The sequence below is a fragment of the Urocitellus parryii genome, chromosome 2 (genome assembly GCF_045843805.1).
Source record: "Urocitellus parryii isolate mUroPar1 chromosome 2, mUroPar1.hap1, whole genome shotgun sequence".
NCBI classification, from domain to species: domain Eukaryota; kingdom Metazoa; phylum Chordata; class Mammalia; order Rodentia; family Sciuridae; genus Urocitellus; species Urocitellus parryii.
In genome coordinates, this window is record NC_135532.1 from 63,706 (window position 1) to 78,818 (window position 15,113).

Below are 15,113 nucleotides of genomic sequence, written 5' to 3' on the forward strand. Positions count from 1 at the left end.
GGTTCCTGGTTTTCCTCTGTGGTTCCTGGGGCTTCCTCTGTGGTTCCTGGGCTTCCTCTGTGGTTCCTGGGCTTCCTCTGTGGTTCCTGGGGCTTCCTCTGTGGTTCCTGGTTTTCCTCTGTGGTTCCTGGGGCTTCCTCTGTGGTTCCTGGTTTTCCTCTGTGGTTCCTGGGGCTTCCTCTGTGGTTCTTGGTTTTCCTCTGTGGTTCCTGCTTCCTCTGTGGTTCCTGGTTTTCCTCTGTGGTTCCTGGTTTTCCTCTGTGGTTCCCGGTTTTCCTCTGTGGTTCCTGGGGCTTCCTCTGTGGTTCCTGGGCTTCCTCTGTGGTTCCTGGTTTTCCTCTGTGGTTCCTGGTCTTCCTCTGTGGTTCCTGGTTTTCCTCTCTGGTTCCTGGGGCTTCCTCTGTGGTTCCTGGTTTTCCTCTCTGGTTCCTGGATCTTCCTCTGTGGTTCCTGGTTTTCCTCTGTGGTTCCTGGTCTTCCTCTGTGGTTCCTGGTTTTCCTCTGTGGTTCCCGGTTTTCCTCTGTGGTTCCTGGGGCTTCCTCTGTGGTTCCTGGGCTTCCTCTGTGGTTCCTGGGCTTCCTCTGTGTTTCCTGGTCTTCCTCTGTGGTTCCTGGTTTTCCTCTGTGGTTCCTGGGGCTTCCTCTGTGGTTCCTGGTTTTCCTCTCTGGTTCCTGGATCTTCCTCTGTGGTTCCTGGTTTTCCTCTGTGGTTCCTGGAGCTTCCTCTGTGGTTCCTGGTCTTCCTCTGTGGTTCTTGGTTTTCCTCTGTGGTTCCTGCTTCCTCTGTGGTTCCTGGTTTTCCTCTGTGGTTCCTGGGCTTCCTCTGTGGTTCCTGGGCTTCCTCTGTGGTTCCCGGTTTTCCTCTGTGGTTCCTGGGGCTTCCTCTGTGGTTCCTGGGGCTTCCTCTGTGGTTCCTGGTTTTCCTCTCTGGTTCCTGGATCTTCCTCTGTGGTTCCTGGTTTTCCTCTGTGGTTCCTGGGCTTCCTCTGTGGTTCCTGGTTTTCCTCTGTGGTTCCTGGTCTTCCTCTGTGGTTCCTGGTTTTCCTCTGTGGTTCCCGGTTTTCCTCTGTGGTTCCTGGGCTTCCTCTGTGGTTCCTGGTTTTCCTCTGTGGTTCCTGGGCTTCCTCTGTGGTTCCTGGGGCTTCCTCTGTGGTTCCTGGGGCTTCCTCTGTGGTTCCTGGATCTTCCTCTGTGGTTCCTGGTTTTCCTCTGTGGTTCCTGGTTTTCCTCTGTGGTTCCTGGAGCTTCCTCTGTGGTTCCTGGATCTTCCTCTGTGGTTCCTGGTCTTCCTCTGTGGTTCCTGGTTTTCCTCTGTGGTTCCTGGAGCTTCCTCTGTGGTTCCTGGAGCTTCCTCTGTGGTTCCTGGGCTTCCTCTGTGGTTCCTGGTTTTCCTCTGTGGTTCCTGGAGCTTCCTCTGTGGTTCCTGGATCTTCCTCTGTGGTTCCTGGTCTTCCTCTGTGGTTCCTGGTTTTCCTCTGTGGTTCCTGGAGCTTCCTCTGTGGTTCCTGGGCTTCCTCTGTGGTTCCTCGGCTTCCTCTGTGGTTCCTGGTCTTCCTCTGTGGTTCCTGGTTTTCCTCTGTGGTTCCTGGTTTTCCTCTGTGGTTCCTGGGCTTCCTCTGTGCTTCCTGGTCTTCCTCTGTGGTTCCTGGTTTTCCTCTGTGGTTCCTGGAGCTTCCTCTGTGGTTCCTCGGCTTCCTCTGTGGTTCCTGGTCTTCCTCTGTGGTTCCTGGGCTTCCTCTGTGGTTCCTGGTTTTCCTCCCTGGTTCCTGGAGCTTCCTCTGTGGTTCCTGGTTTTCCTCTGTGGTTCCTGGGGCTTCCTCTGTGGTTCCTGGGGCTTCCTCTCTGGTTCCTGGTTTTCCTCTGTGGTTCCTGGGCTTCCTCTGTGGTTCCTGGGGCTTCCTCTGTGGTTCTTGGTTTTCCTCTGTGGTTCCTGGGCTTCCTCTGTGGTTCCTGGTTTTCCTCTGTGGTTCCTGGTTTTCCTCTGTGGTTCCTGGGGCTTCCTCTGTGGTTCCTGTGGCTTCCTCTGTGGTTCTTGGTTTTCCTCTGTGGTTCCTGGGCTTCCTCTGTGGTTCCTGGTTTTCCTCTGTGGTTCCTGGGCTTCCTCTGTGGTTCCTGGTCTTCCTCTGTGGTTCCTGGTTTTCCTCTGTGGTTCCTGGGGCTTCCTCTGTGGTTCCTGGGCTTCCTCTGTGGTTCCTGGGGCTTCCTCTCTGGTTCCTGGGGCTTCCTCTCTAGTTCCTGGAGCTTCCTCTGTGGTTCCTGGGCTTCCTCTGTGGTTCCTGGTTTTCCTCTGTGGTTCCTGGAGCTTCCTCTGTGGTTCCTGGTTTTCCTCTGTGGTTCCTGGAGCTTCCTCTGTGGTTCCTCGGCTTCCTCTGTGGTTCCTGGTCTTCCTCTGTGGTTCCTGGGGCTTCCTCTGTGGTTCCTGGGCTTCCTCTGTGGTTCCTGGTTTTCCTCTGTGGTTCCTGGGGCTTCCTCTGTGGTTCCTGGGGCTTCCTCTGTGGTTCCTGGTTTTCCTCTGTGGTTCCTGGGGCTTCCTCTGTGGTTCCTGGTCTTCTCTGTGGTTCCTGGTTTTCCTCTGTGGTTCCTGGATCTTCCTCTGTGGTTCCTGGTTTTCCTCCCTGGTTCCTGGGCTTCCTGTGTGGTTCCTGGGGCTTCCTCTGTGGTTCCTGGGGCTTCCTCTCTGGTCCTGGGGCTTCCTCTCTGGTTCCTGGATCTTCCTCTGTGGTTCCTGGTCTTCCTCTGTGGGTCCTGGGCTTCCTATGTGGTTCCTGGTTTTCCTCTGTAGTTCCTGGTTTTCCTCTGTGGTTCCTGGAGCTTCCTCTCTGGCTCCTGGGGCTTCCTCTGTGGTTCCTGGTTTTCCTCTGTGGTTCCTGGGGCTTCCTCTGTGGTTCCTGGGGCTTCCTCTGTGGTTCCTGGATCTTCCTCTGTGGTTCCTGGTTTTCCTCTGTGGTTCCTGGTTTTCCTCTGTGGGTCCTGGGGCTTCCTCTGTGGTTCCTGGTCTTCCTCTGTGGTTCCTGGTCTTCCTCTGTGGTTCCTGGTCTTCCTCTGTGGTTCCTGGTTTTCCTCTGTGGTTCCTGGGGCTTCCTCTGTGGTTCCTGGTTTTCCTCTGTGGTTTCTGGGCTTCCTCTGTGGTTCCTGGGCTTCCTCTGTGGTTCCTGGAGCTTCCTCTGTGGTTCCTGGTTTTCCTCTGTGGTTCCTGGGGCTTCCTCTGTGGTTCCTGGGGCTTCCTGTGTGGTTCCTGGGGCTTCCTCTGTGGTTCCTGGTTTTCCTCTGTGGTTCCTGGTTTTCCTCTGTGGTTCCTGGGGCTTCCTCTGTGGTTCCTGGTTTTCCTCTGTGGTTCCTGGGCTTCCTCTGTGGTTCCTGGGGCTTCCTCTGTGGTTCCTGGAGCTTCCTCTGTGGTTCCTGGTTTTCCTCTGTGGTCCCTGGAGCTTCCTCTGTGGTTCCTGGTTTTCCTCTGTAGTTCCTGGGCTTCCTCTGTGGTTCCTGGTTTTCCTCTGTGGTTCCTGGATCTTCCTCTGTGGTTCCTGGTTTTCCCTCTGTGGTTCCTGGGGCGTCCTCTGTGGTTCCTGGGGCTTCCTCTCTGGTTCCTGGGGCTTCCTCTGTGGTTCCTGGATCTTCCTCTGTGGTTCCTGGGCTTCCTCTGTGGTTCCTGGGGGTCCTCTGTGGTTCCTGGGGCTTCCTCTCTGGTTCCTGGTTTTCCTCTGTGGTCCCTGGAGCTTCCTCTGTGGTTCCTGGTTTTCCTCTGTAGTTCCTGGTTTTCCTCTGTGGTTCCTGGAGCTTCCTCTCTGGCTCCTGGGGCTTCCTCTGTGGTTCCTGGTTTTCCTCTGTGGTTCCTGGGGCTTCCTCTGTGGTTCCTGGATCTTCCTCTGTGGTTCCTGGTTTTCCTCTGTGGTTCCTGGTTTTCCTCTGTGGTTCCTGGGGCTTCCTCTGTGGTTCCTGGTTTTCCTCTGTGGTTCCTGGGGCTTCCTCTGTGGTTCTTGGTTTTCCTCTGTGGTTCCTGGGCTTCCTCTGTGGTTCCTGGTTTTCCTCTGTGGTTCCTGGTCTTCCTCTGTGGTTCCTGGTTTTCCTCTGTGGTTCCTGGTTTTCCTCTGTGGTTCCTGGGGCTTCCTCTGTGGTTCCTGGGCTTCCTCTGTGGTTCCTGGGCTTCCTCTGTGGTTCCTGGGGCTTCCTCTGTGGTTCCTGGTTTTCCTCTGTGGTTCCTGGGGCTTCCTCTGTGGTTCCTGGTTTTCCTCTGTGGTTCCTGGGGCTTCCTCTGTGGTTCTTGGTTTTCCTCTGTGGTTCCTGCTTCCTCTGTGGTTCCTGGTTTTCCTCTGTGGTTCCTGGTTTTCCTCTGTGGTTCCCGGTTTTCCTCTGTGGTTCCTGGGGCTTCCTCTGTGGTTCCTGGGCTTCCTCTGTGGTTCCTGGTTTTCCTCTGTGGTTCCTGGTCTTCCTCTGTGGTTCCTGGTTTCCCTCTCTGGTTCCTGGGGCTTCCTCTGTGGTTCCTGGTTTTCCTCTCTGGTTCCTGGATCTTCCTCTGTGGTTCCTGGTTTTCCTCTGTGGTTCCTGGTCTTCCTCTGTGGTTCCTGGTTTTCCTCTGTGGTTCCCGGTTTTCCTCTGTGGTTCCTGGGGCTTCCTCTGTGGTTCCTGGGCTTCCTCTGTGGTTCCTGGGCTTCCTCTGTGTTTCCTGGTCTTCCTCTGTGGTTCCTGGTTTTCCTCTGTGGTTCCTGGGGCTTCCTCTGTGGTTCCTGGTTTTCCTCTCTGGTTCCTGGATCTTCCTCTGTGGTTCCTGGTTTTCCTCTGTGGTTCCTGGAGCTTCCTCTGTGGTTCCTGGTTTTCCTCTGTGGTTCCTGGTCTTCCTCTGTGGTTCTTGGTTTTCCTCTGTGGTTCCTGCTTCCTCTGTGGTTCCTGGTTTTCCTCTGTGGTTCCTGGGCTTCCTCTGTGGTTCCTGGGCTTCCTCTGTGGTTCCCGGTTTTCCTCTGTGGTTCCTGGGGCTTCCTCTGTGGTTCCTGGGGCTTCCTCTGTGGTTCCTGGTTTTCCTCTCTGGTTCCTGGATCTTCCTCTGTGGTTCCTGGTTTTCCTCTGTGGTTCCTGGGCTTCCTCTGTGGTTCCTGGTTTTCCTCTGTGGTTCCTGGTCTTCCTCTGTGGTTCCTGGTTTTCCTCTGTGGTTCCCGGTTTTCCTCTGTGGTTCCTGGGCTTCCTCTGTGGTTCCTGGTTTTCCTCTGTGGTTCCTGGGCTTCCTCTGTGGTTCCTGGGGCTTCCTCTGTGGTTCCTGGGCTTCCTCTGTGGTTCCTGGATCTTCCTCTGTGGTTCCTGGTTTTCCTCTGTGGTTCCTGGTTTTCCTCTGTGGTTCCTGGAGCTTCCTCTGTGGTTCCTGGATCTTCCTCTGTGGTTCCTGGTCTTCCTCTGTGGTTCCTGGTTTTCCTCTGTGGTTCCTGGAGCTTCCTCTGTGGTTCCTGGGCTTCCTCTGTGGTTCCTGGGCTTCCTCTGTGGTTCCTGGGCTTCCTCTGTGGTTCCTGGATCTTCCTCTGTGGTTCCTGGTTTTCCTCTGTGGTTCCTGGTTTTCCTCTGTGGTTCCTGGAGCTTCCTCTGTGGTTCCTGGATCTTCCTCCGTGGTTCCTGGTCTTCCTCTGTGGTTCCTGGTTTTCCTCTGTGGTTCCTGGAGCTTCCTCTGTGGTTCCTGGGCTTCCTCTGTGGTTCCTCGGCTTCCTCTGTGGTTCCTGGTTTTCCTCTGTGGTTCCTGGGGCTTCCTCTGTGGTTCCTGGGCTTCCTCTGTGGTTCCTGGTTTTCCTCTGTGATTCCTGGTTTTCCTCTGTGGTTCCTGGGCTTCCTCTGTGGTTCCTGGTTTTCCTCTGTGGTTCCTGGTTTTCCTCTGTAGTTCCTGGGCTTCCTCTGTGGTTCCTGGTTTTCCTCTGTGGTTCCCGGTTTTCCTCTGTGGTTCCTGGGGCTTCCTCTGTGGTTCCTGGGCTTCCTCTGTGGTTCCTGGTTTTCCTCTGTGGTTCCTGGTCTTCCTCTGTGGTTCCTGGTTTTCCTCTGTGGTTCCTGGGGCTTCCTCTGTGGTTCCTGGGGCTTCCTCTGTGGTTCCTGGTTTTCCTCTGTGGTTCCTGGGCTTCCTCTGTGGTTCCTGGTTTTCCTCTGTGGTTCCTGGGGCTTCCTCTGTGGTTCCTGGGGCTTCCTCTGTGATTCCTGGGGCTTCCTCTCTGGTTCCTGGTTTTCCTCTGTGGTTCCTGGGCTTCCTCTGTGGTTCCTGGTCTTCCTCTGTGGTTCCTGGTTTTCCTCTGTGGTTCCTGGGCTTCCTCTGTGGTTCCTGGGCTTCCTCTGTGGTTCCTGGGGCTTCCTCTCTGGTTCCTGGGGCTTCCTCTCTAGTTCCTGGAGCTTCCTCTGTGGTTCCTGGGCTTCCTCTGTGGTTCCTGGTTTTCCTCTGTGGTTCCTGGAGCTTCCTCTGTGGTTCCTGGATCTTCCTCTGTGGTTCCTGGTCTTCCTCTGTGGTTCCTGGTTTTCCTCTGTGGTTCCTGGAGCTTCCTCTGTGGTTCCTGGGCTTCCTCTGTGGTTCCTCGGCTTCCTCTGTGGTTCCTGGTCTTCCTCTGTGGTTCCTGGTTTTCCTCTGTGGTTCCTGGTTTTCCTCTGTGGTTCCTGGGCGTCCTCTGTGCTTCCTGGTCTTCCTCTGTGGTTCCTGGTTTTCCTCTGTGGTTCCTGGAGCTTCCTCTGTGGTTCCTCGGCTTCCTCTGTGGTTCCTGGTCTTCCTCTGTGGTTCCTGGGCTTCCTCTGTGGTTCCTGGTTTTCCTCCCTGGTTCCTGGAGCTTCCTCTGTGGTTCCTGGTTTTCCTCTGTGGTTCCTGGGGCTTCCTCTGTGGTTCCTGGGGCTTCCTCTCTGGTTCCTGGTTTTCCTCTGTGGTTCCTTGGCTTCCTCTGTGGTTCCTGGGGCTTCCTCTGTGGTTCTTGGTTTTCCTCTGTGGTTCCTGGGCTTCCTCTGTGGTTCCTGGTTTTCCTCTGTGGTTCCTGGTTTTCCTCTGTGGTTCCTGGGGCTTCCTCTGTGGTTCCTGTGGCTTCCTCTGTGGTTCTTGGTTTTCCTCTGTGGTTCCTGGGCTTCCTCTGTGGTTCCTGGTTTTCCTCTGTGGTTCCTGGGCTTCCTCTGTGGTTCCTGGTCTTCCTCTGTGGTTCCTGGTTTTCCTCTGTGGTTCCTGGGGCTTCCTCTGTGGTTCCTGGGCTTCCTCTGTGGTTCCTGGGGCTTCCTCTCTGGTTCCTGGGGCTTCCTCTCTAGTTCCTGGAGCTTCCTCTGTGGTTCCTGGGCTTCCTCTGTGGTTCCTGGTTTTCCTCTGTGGTTCCTGGAGCTTCCTCTGTGGTTCCTGGTTTTCCTCTGTGGTTCCTGGAGCTTCCTCTGTGGTTCCTCGGCTTCCTCTGTGGTTCCTGGTCTTCCTCTGTGGTTCCTGGGGCTTCCTCTGTGGTTCCTGGGCTTCCTCTGTGGTTCCTGGTTTTCCTCTGTGGTTCCTGGGGCTTCCTCTGTGGTTCCTGGGGCTTCCTCTCTGGTTCCTGGTTTTCCTCTGTGGTTCCTGGGGCTTCCTCTGTGGTTCCTGGGCTTCCTCTGTGGTTCCTGGTTTTCCTCTGTGGTTCCTGGGGCTTCCTCTGTGGTTCCTGGAGCTTCCTCTGTGGTTCCTGGTTTTCCTCTGTGGTTCCTGGGGCTTCCTCTGTGGTTCCTGGGGCTTCCTCTCTGGTTCCTGGTTTTCCTCTGTGGTTCCTGGGCTTCCTCTGTGGTTCCTGGTCTTCCTCTTTGGTTCCTGGTTTTCCTCTGTGGTTCCTGGTTTTCCTCTGTGGTTCCTGGTCTTCCTCTGTGGTTCCTGGTCTTCCTCTGTGGTTCCTGGGCTTCCTCTGTGGTTCCTGGTTTTCCTCTGTGGTTCCTGGTTTTCCTCTGTGGTTCCTGGTCTTCCTCTGTGGTTCCTGGGCTTCCTCTGTGGTTCCTGGATCTTCCTCTGTGGTTCCTGGATCTTCCTCTGTGGTTCCTGGTTTTCCTCTGTGGTTCCTGGTTTTCCTCTGTGGTTCCTGGTTTTCCTCTGTGGTTCCTGGGCTTCCTCTGTGGTTCCTGGTTTTCCTCTGTGGTTCCTGGTTTTCCTCTGTGGTCCCTGGAGCTTCCTCTGTGGTTCCTGGTCTTCCTCTGTGGTTCCTGGTCTTCCTCTGTGGTTCCTGGTCTTCCTCTGTGGTTCCTGGTTTTCCTCTGTGGTTCCTGGTCTTCCTCTGTGGTTCCTGGTCTTCCTCTGTGGTTCCTGGTTTTCCTCTGTGGTTCCTGGGCTTCCTCTGTGGTCCTCGTTTTCCTCTGTGGTTGCTAAATGTGGCGTGTCCATCTCCCTGTCTGCTGATGCAGTCAGCCATCACTGTGGTGTGCTTGTTGATTGCCTTGTGTTTCCCTTGAAGTATCAAATGCTGTGTGAGCCTGGAGGATGTGGCTCTGCCTTCTGTAACCTTCTGTGTCAGGTCATGGCGCTATTCTTGCGGCCTGCAGAGAGGAGGCCCACAGAGGGAGGGGCTCGGGGCAGCCTCTCAGGGTCTCTTCGTGGCTCTGGGAGCATCTGTGCCCAGAGCTTCCAGCGGGGCTGACGCTTGGCCCCTCTCTTTGGACCTTTCCTGGCTGATGGCTCCCTTGGACCCTGTTTGGGTGGACCCTGGGTCTGCATGGGCGCTGTGCCAAGGTGGGGCCTGCATATTCTCTGGACAGTGTGCAGGCAGGTCCCCTGCTGACTGAGGATGCCTCTGTTTAATTGCAGCCCTCCGGCATCCTTTGGGCCTCAGCCTGCACTGACCTCCATCTACCCGAGGACACGCAGCCTCCCTCTCAGGGCTCCCACCATGGGCCTGCAGCCAACGCTCCAGCACCCTGCGTGCCAGCCTCTTTCCTCCCTGGGGAGAAGCCACCCCCCTACGCACCCTGACTTCGGGTGGCAGATTGAAAAGTATCTTGGTTTTGCTGGTTTTTAAAAAGCTGTCTGGAAACCCTGATCTGCAGCTGGCCTTCTGTAGAGCTGGACAGCTTCTGAAGGCGGTGCTGTCCTCCCCTCAGGGACCCACCCTTGGCCAGGAATAGAGGTGAGAGCTGCGCCAGTCCACCAGAGCCCGAGGCGGCTTTGCTTGATTCCCCTCTCGGCGCGAAGCCAACACCCCACACTCAGCCCAGCCTCCTCTGTTGGAAGGGGCTGCTCAGAAGTCTGCCTTCACTCACGGAACCAGAAGTCCACTCTCTGCCTTCCTCTCAATCAGCTGGCTGTTTTCATCAGGCTGCAAGGGGAATACAGCTTGGTACATCGCCGAATGAAGACCGTTCTTTTAAGGAAAGGTGTGGTAGATGTGTGTTTTCTGTGTGTGAGTCCCTAGGGATGCACAGGGTCCCACCTGCCCCCAGTGCTGTGTCCTCCTGGCATTGGCTTGGAGAGTTTCCAAAGGCCTGTGCATGGCCTGTGCTTGAGGCCTGGGTCCTGCTGCCTGCTCAGTGCTGGGACACATATCTGCCCGAGTGCTGCCTACCCAGGGCTCTGGGGTCCTGCTGCTGCTCCTCACTCTGCCCAGAGACTGCACACCTGCAGCCTGCAACTGCAGGAGGCGCCACGGAACCTCCAGTCTCTGACCAAGGGAACGCCAGGGCAGAGGGTCCCCAGGACCTGGCCTCCCCACTCTGTCATACACTGAGGGTGCCACATGTGACCGCCGTGCCAGGCCCCTGTGAAGAAGCTGAAGTGTGCTTGTTCTTGGAGATGGCCAGGTCCTGGCTGACCCAGCAGTCCCTGCACGGAGTCAGTGAGCTGTCGGGACAGCCCCAAAGCATGCACCGTGCTGTGTGATTCCTCCTGTGTGATTCCCTCCGGCTGGAGCGTCTCCAACAGGAAGGAGGGCTACGAGGAGAGGCAGGCTCTTTCTGCCCCTCTCCCTGCCCTCCCTTGCTTCCATCAAGGATGCCTTCCCTGCGTCCCACGAATGCCCCGGGTACACAATAACCCTGTCCCCTCCCACTGCCTGACCGTGGCCAGTTGGTTCCATAGTTTCAGCTGCAGCACATGGGGTGGGGGTCTTTTCTCCACAACACCATCCTGCACCATTGGGGAAAAAAGACCAGGGAGCTTGGAGGGGACAGGAACCTGGAAGACGTGGCTCCTGCGCCCCCTGCTGGCCTGGAACCACACTCCGACTGGCAGACTCAGTGGCACAGGGACCTGCTCTGAACCTGGACAGGTCCAGGACAAAGGCCATGCAAGGCACACACCAGCACAGGGCAGCCCCAAGACTGGTGTGCGGAAGACGCCGGATAACAGCCCAGGGGCTGTGACTGGTCTCTGGGTGGCAGTGATGGCCCCCGCCCATAAACCCGTAACTCTGGCTTATCATTTTGTTGAAATTAGCCTCACGAGTCTGTTTTCCAGGAGAACATGATCTGGGTCTCCCCTTGGTGCTGACAATCTTGGGTGCAGCTCAGCCTCAGGTCCTCTGACCTCCAGGAACCAGACTCCAGTGTCCCTGATCTCCAGGAACCAGGTCCCAGTGTCCCTGACCTCCAGGAACCAGGTCCCAGTGTCCCTGACCTCCAGGAACCAGGTCCCAGTGACCTTGACCTCCAGGAACAAGGTCCCAGTGTCCCTGACCTCCAGGAACCAGGTCCCAGTGTCCCTGACCTCCAGGAACCAGGTCCCAGTCACCCTGACCTCCAGGAACCAGGTCCCAGTGACCCTGACCTCCAGGAACCAGGTCCCAGTGGCCCTGACCTCCAGGAACCAGGTCCCAGTGACCCTGACCTTCAGGAACCAGGTCCCAGTGTCCCTGACCTCCAGGAACCAGGTCCCAGTGTCCCTGACCTCCAGGAACCAGTTCCCAGTGACCCTGACCTCCAGGAAACAGGTCCCAGTGTCCGTGACATCCAGGAACCAGGTCCCAGTGACCCTGACCTCCAGGAACCAGACCCCAGTGACCCTGACCTCCAGGAACCAGGTCCCAGTGTCCCTGACCTCCAGGAAGCAGGTCCCAGTGTCCCTGACCTCCAGGAACCAGGTCCCAGTGACCCTGACCTCCAGGAACCAGGTCCCAGTGACCCTGACCTCCAGGAACCAGGTCCCAGTGACCCTGACCTCCAGGAACCAGGTCCCAGTGACCCTGACCTCCAGGAACCAGGTCCCAGTGACCCTGACCTCCAGGAACCAGGTCCCAGTGACCCTGACCTCCAGGAAACAGGTCCCAGTGTCCCTGACCTCCAGGAACCAGGTCCCAGTGACCCTGACCTCCAGGAACCAGGTCCCAGTGTCCGTGACCTCCAGGAACCAGGTCCCAGTGACCCTGACCTCCAGGAACCAGGTCCCAGTGACCCTGACCTCCAGGAACCAGGTCCCAGTGTCCCTGACCTCCAGGAACCAGGTCCCAGTGACCCTGACCTCCAGGAACCAGGTCCCAGTGTCTCTGACCTCCAGGAACCAGGTCCCAGTGTCCCTGACCTCCAGGAACCAGGTCCCAGTGATCCTGACCTCCAGGTACCAGGTCGCAGTGACCCTGACCTCCAGGAACCAGGTCCCAGTCACCCTGACCTCCAGGAACCAGGTCCCAGTGACCCTGACCTCCAGGAAACAGGTCCCAGTGTCCGTGACCTCCAGGAACCAGACCCCAGTGACCCTGACCTCCAGGAACCAGGTCCCAGTGTCCCTGACCTCCAGGAACCAGGTCCCAGTGACCCTGACCTCCAGGAACCAGGTCCCAGTGTCCCTGACCTCCAGGAACCAGGTCCCAGTGACCCTGACCTCCAGGAACCAGGTCCCAGTGTCCCTGACCTCCAGGAACCAGGTCCCAGTGACCCTGACCTCCAGGAACCAGGTCCCAGTGTCCCTGACCTCCAGGAACCAGGTCCCAGTGTCCCTGACCTCCAGGAACCAGGTCCCAGTGACCCTGACCTCCAGGAACCAGGTCCCAGTGTCCCTGACCTCCAGGAACCAGGTCCCAGTGTCCCTCACCTCCAGGAACCAGGTCCCAGTGTCCCTGACCTCCAGGAACCAGTTCCCAGTGTCTCTGACCTCCAGGAACCAGACCCCAGTGTCCCTGACCTCCAGGAACCAGGTCCCAGTGATCCTGACCTCCAGGAACCAGGTCCCAGTGACCCTGACCTCCAGGAACCGGGTCCCAGTGTCCCTGACCTCCAGGAACCAGGTCCCAGTGACCCTGACCTCCAGGAACCAGGTCCCAGTGTCCCTGACCTCCAGGAACCAGATCCCAGTGACCCTGACCTCCAGGAACCAGATCCCATTGTCCCTGACCTCCAGGAACCAGGTCCCAGTGTCCCTGACCTCCAGGAACCAGGTCCCAGTGTCCCTGACCTACAGGAACCAGGTCCCAGGGTCCGTGACCTCTAGGAACCAGGTCCCAGTGTCCGTGACCTCTAGGAACCAGACCCCAGTGACCCTGACCTCCAGGAACCAGGTCCCAGTGTCCCTGACCTCCAGGAACCAGACCTCAGTGTCCCTGACCTCCAGGAACCAGGTCCCAGTGTCCCTGACCTCCAGGAACCAGGTCCCAGTGTCCCTGACCTCCAGGAAACAGGTCCCAGTGTCCCTGACCTCCAGGAACCAGGTCCCAGTGTCCCTGACCTCCAGGAACCAGGTCCCAGTGACCTTGACCTCCAGGAACCAGACCCCAGTGTCCCTGACCTCCAGGAACCAGGTCCCAGTGACCCTGACCTCCAGGAACCAGGTCCCAGTGTCCCTGACCTCCAGGAACCAGGTCCCAGTGACCCTGACCTCCAGGAACCAGGTCCCAGTGTCCCTGACCTCCAGGAACCAGGTCCCAGTGACCCTGACCTCCAGGAACCAGGTCCCAGTGACCCTGACCTCCAGGAACCAGGTCCCAGTGTCCCTGCCCTCCAGGAACCAGGTCCCAGTGTCCCTGACCTCCAGGAACCAGGTCCCAGTGACCCTGACCTCCAGGAACCAGGTCCCAGTGTCCCTGACCTCCAGGAACCAGGTCCCAGTGACCCTGACCTCCAGGAACCAGGTCCCAGTCACCCTGACCTCCAGGAACCAGGTCCCAGTCACCCTGACCTCCAGGAACCAGGTCTCAGTCACCCTGACCTCCAGGAACCAGACCCCAGTGACCCTGACCTCCAGGAACCAGACCACAGTGACCCTGACCTCCAGGAACCAGGTCCCAGTGACCCTGACCTCCAGGAACAAGGTCCCAGTCACCCTGACCTCCAGGAACTAGGTCCCAGTCACCCTGACCTCCAGGAACCAGGTCCCAGTGTCCGTGACCTCCAGGAACCAGGTCCCAGTGTCCCTGACCTCCAGGAACCAGGTCCCAGTGTCCCTGACCTCCAGGAACCAGACGTCAGCTCCCCACAACTTCTGAGAGCATGACTCAGCCTCTTTTTGTCCCTGATTGTTCTTTGTAAGTCGAGGTTCAAATGTCATTTATGGAACTGTGTCAAAGGCCTGAGGTTTCAGATCCCGTGGTCAACGGCCACTCTTGCTGAATTGTTTGTCTCGTTTGGACTATATTTTTAAACTTAGCAAGAAATGACTGAGCTACTCTCCGACATGCCCAAGTCAAACCCTTTGTGTCCATTTGCTCTCATTTTACCCGGCCATCTTGCAGGAATGTTAGGGTAGAATCTGTGGTACAGGAAGGCCACTAGCAGCTGGGAGCCAGGCGGCCAAGAGTGCGGGAGGATGGTGGGGACGAGGTCAGCCCTCCCCAGGGACAGCCCTGGTGACCTACCTTCTCCAACGACCTTGGGCCCAGCCCACCTCAGGCCCCCCCCCCCCCCGCAATGGTCCATGCGAATCACTAATCCACGGATATTACTAACCACGGATATTACTAACCACGGATATTACTAACCACGGACGGGTTGATCTACTGCTGAGGTCAGAGTCCTCATGGTCACCCACTCCCCAGGGCCCACCTCTGCACACAGCTGCACTGGGACCAAGCCTTCATCATAGGAGTCCTTGGGGGACGTCAGGTGCAAACCTAACGAGCACTTCATGATGAGGTACCTTTAGAGGCCACATAGATGAAGGCCAGGGGAAGCCACCGCCTGACTGTTGTCTCCTCAATGTGGCCAGCTCTGCCTGTGGAGGCAAGAGGACAGCCCACACTCTCTGGACTTGTGTAAACTTGGGGACTTTTGATAGAACACAAGGATTGCAGAGCACACGGCTCTTAACTTGAGGGAGGATCATGCCAAGATGGCAGAGCACAGGCCACAGTGACCACCCGCCTTCCGCTTCCTGGGGGCTCCTGGATTCCGGGCATCCGTGCCACCCAGTCTGCTGAGGTCACACATTTCTGGACAGCCTTTGCTTTGAGCTGGTGGGGGCTCCCTGCGGCAGCCCTTTGCAAGTCCCCACAGTCACCTGCTCGCTCTGCTCAAGGCAGATGAGGTTCTGCTGGCTGGGTTTTCTCACGGCCTCTGCAGAGCAAAGACGGATCTCACAGGACCACAGTCTGATGGCATTTGTAAAAATCTGTTTAACCTCTCACTGATGTTAATCCTCTCTGGACCAAGTGACCCATCCTGCTCAGCACCTATTGCTCAGGATCAGTCAGCACCAGCCTCGGGACCTGCCCCGTGCATCCGTCCAGAGTGGGCAGCTTAGCAGTGTGGATGTGGCCTGCATGGCTGGTCCTCAGGAGGGGCTTGCCGGAGAGCGTGGTGGCACCTACCTATGATCCAAACTGCAGAGGCAGGAGGATCATGAGTCCCAGACCAGCCTGGGCAACTCAGCAAGACCATGTCAGAATAAAACCTAAAAAGGCTGGAGTGTAGCTCAGTGACAGAGTGATTGCCTCCCTCGTCTGCCTGAGCCCCTGGGCGCGTCCCTAGTACTGCAGAGAGAGGTGGGGGAGGGAGGTGTGCATGCAGTGGTGATGGGTCCCTCTTCTCCTCTGTGAGTAGAAGGTGAGGAGGTTAGGAAAAGCCAGGGGCATGGGGGGATGTCTTGGCAAAGACCCCTGCTGCTGGTTTGCTGACTCCAGGGCTGGAGCAAGGATGCCTCGCCCTGTGCAGTGGTCAGAACAGCAGAGATGGACTTCCAGCTGCCAAGGACTGCCACATCTCCAGGCCTCAGAGCCCTGTTCTGTGCACTGCGAGGCCTCCTCCCTGGGGCTCACACTTGGTGAAGCTATGGC

At 57.4% G+C, this 15,113-nt stretch overlaps 1 protein-coding gene across 3 annotated transcripts in view; it reads left to right on the forward strand.

Moving 5' to 3' along the window:
• Window positions 1-9,269, forward strand: part of Tmem255b (transmembrane protein 255B) — a 42,332-nt gene extending 33,063 nt beyond the window's left edge. For 2 of the 3 annotated variants that reach the window (XM_026382162.2, XM_026382163.2), the window contains exon 9: window positions 8,729-9,269. In XM_026382162.2, coding sequence (XP_026237947.1) covers window positions 8,729-8,893 — 165 coding nt within the window. In that variant the 3' untranslated portion in view covers window positions 8,894-9,269. The remainder of the gene's footprint in view (window positions 1-8,728) is intronic. The other variant, XM_026382165.2, reaches the window with a different exon arrangement.
• The last annotated feature ends 5,844 nt before the right edge of the window (window positions 9,270-15,113 follow it).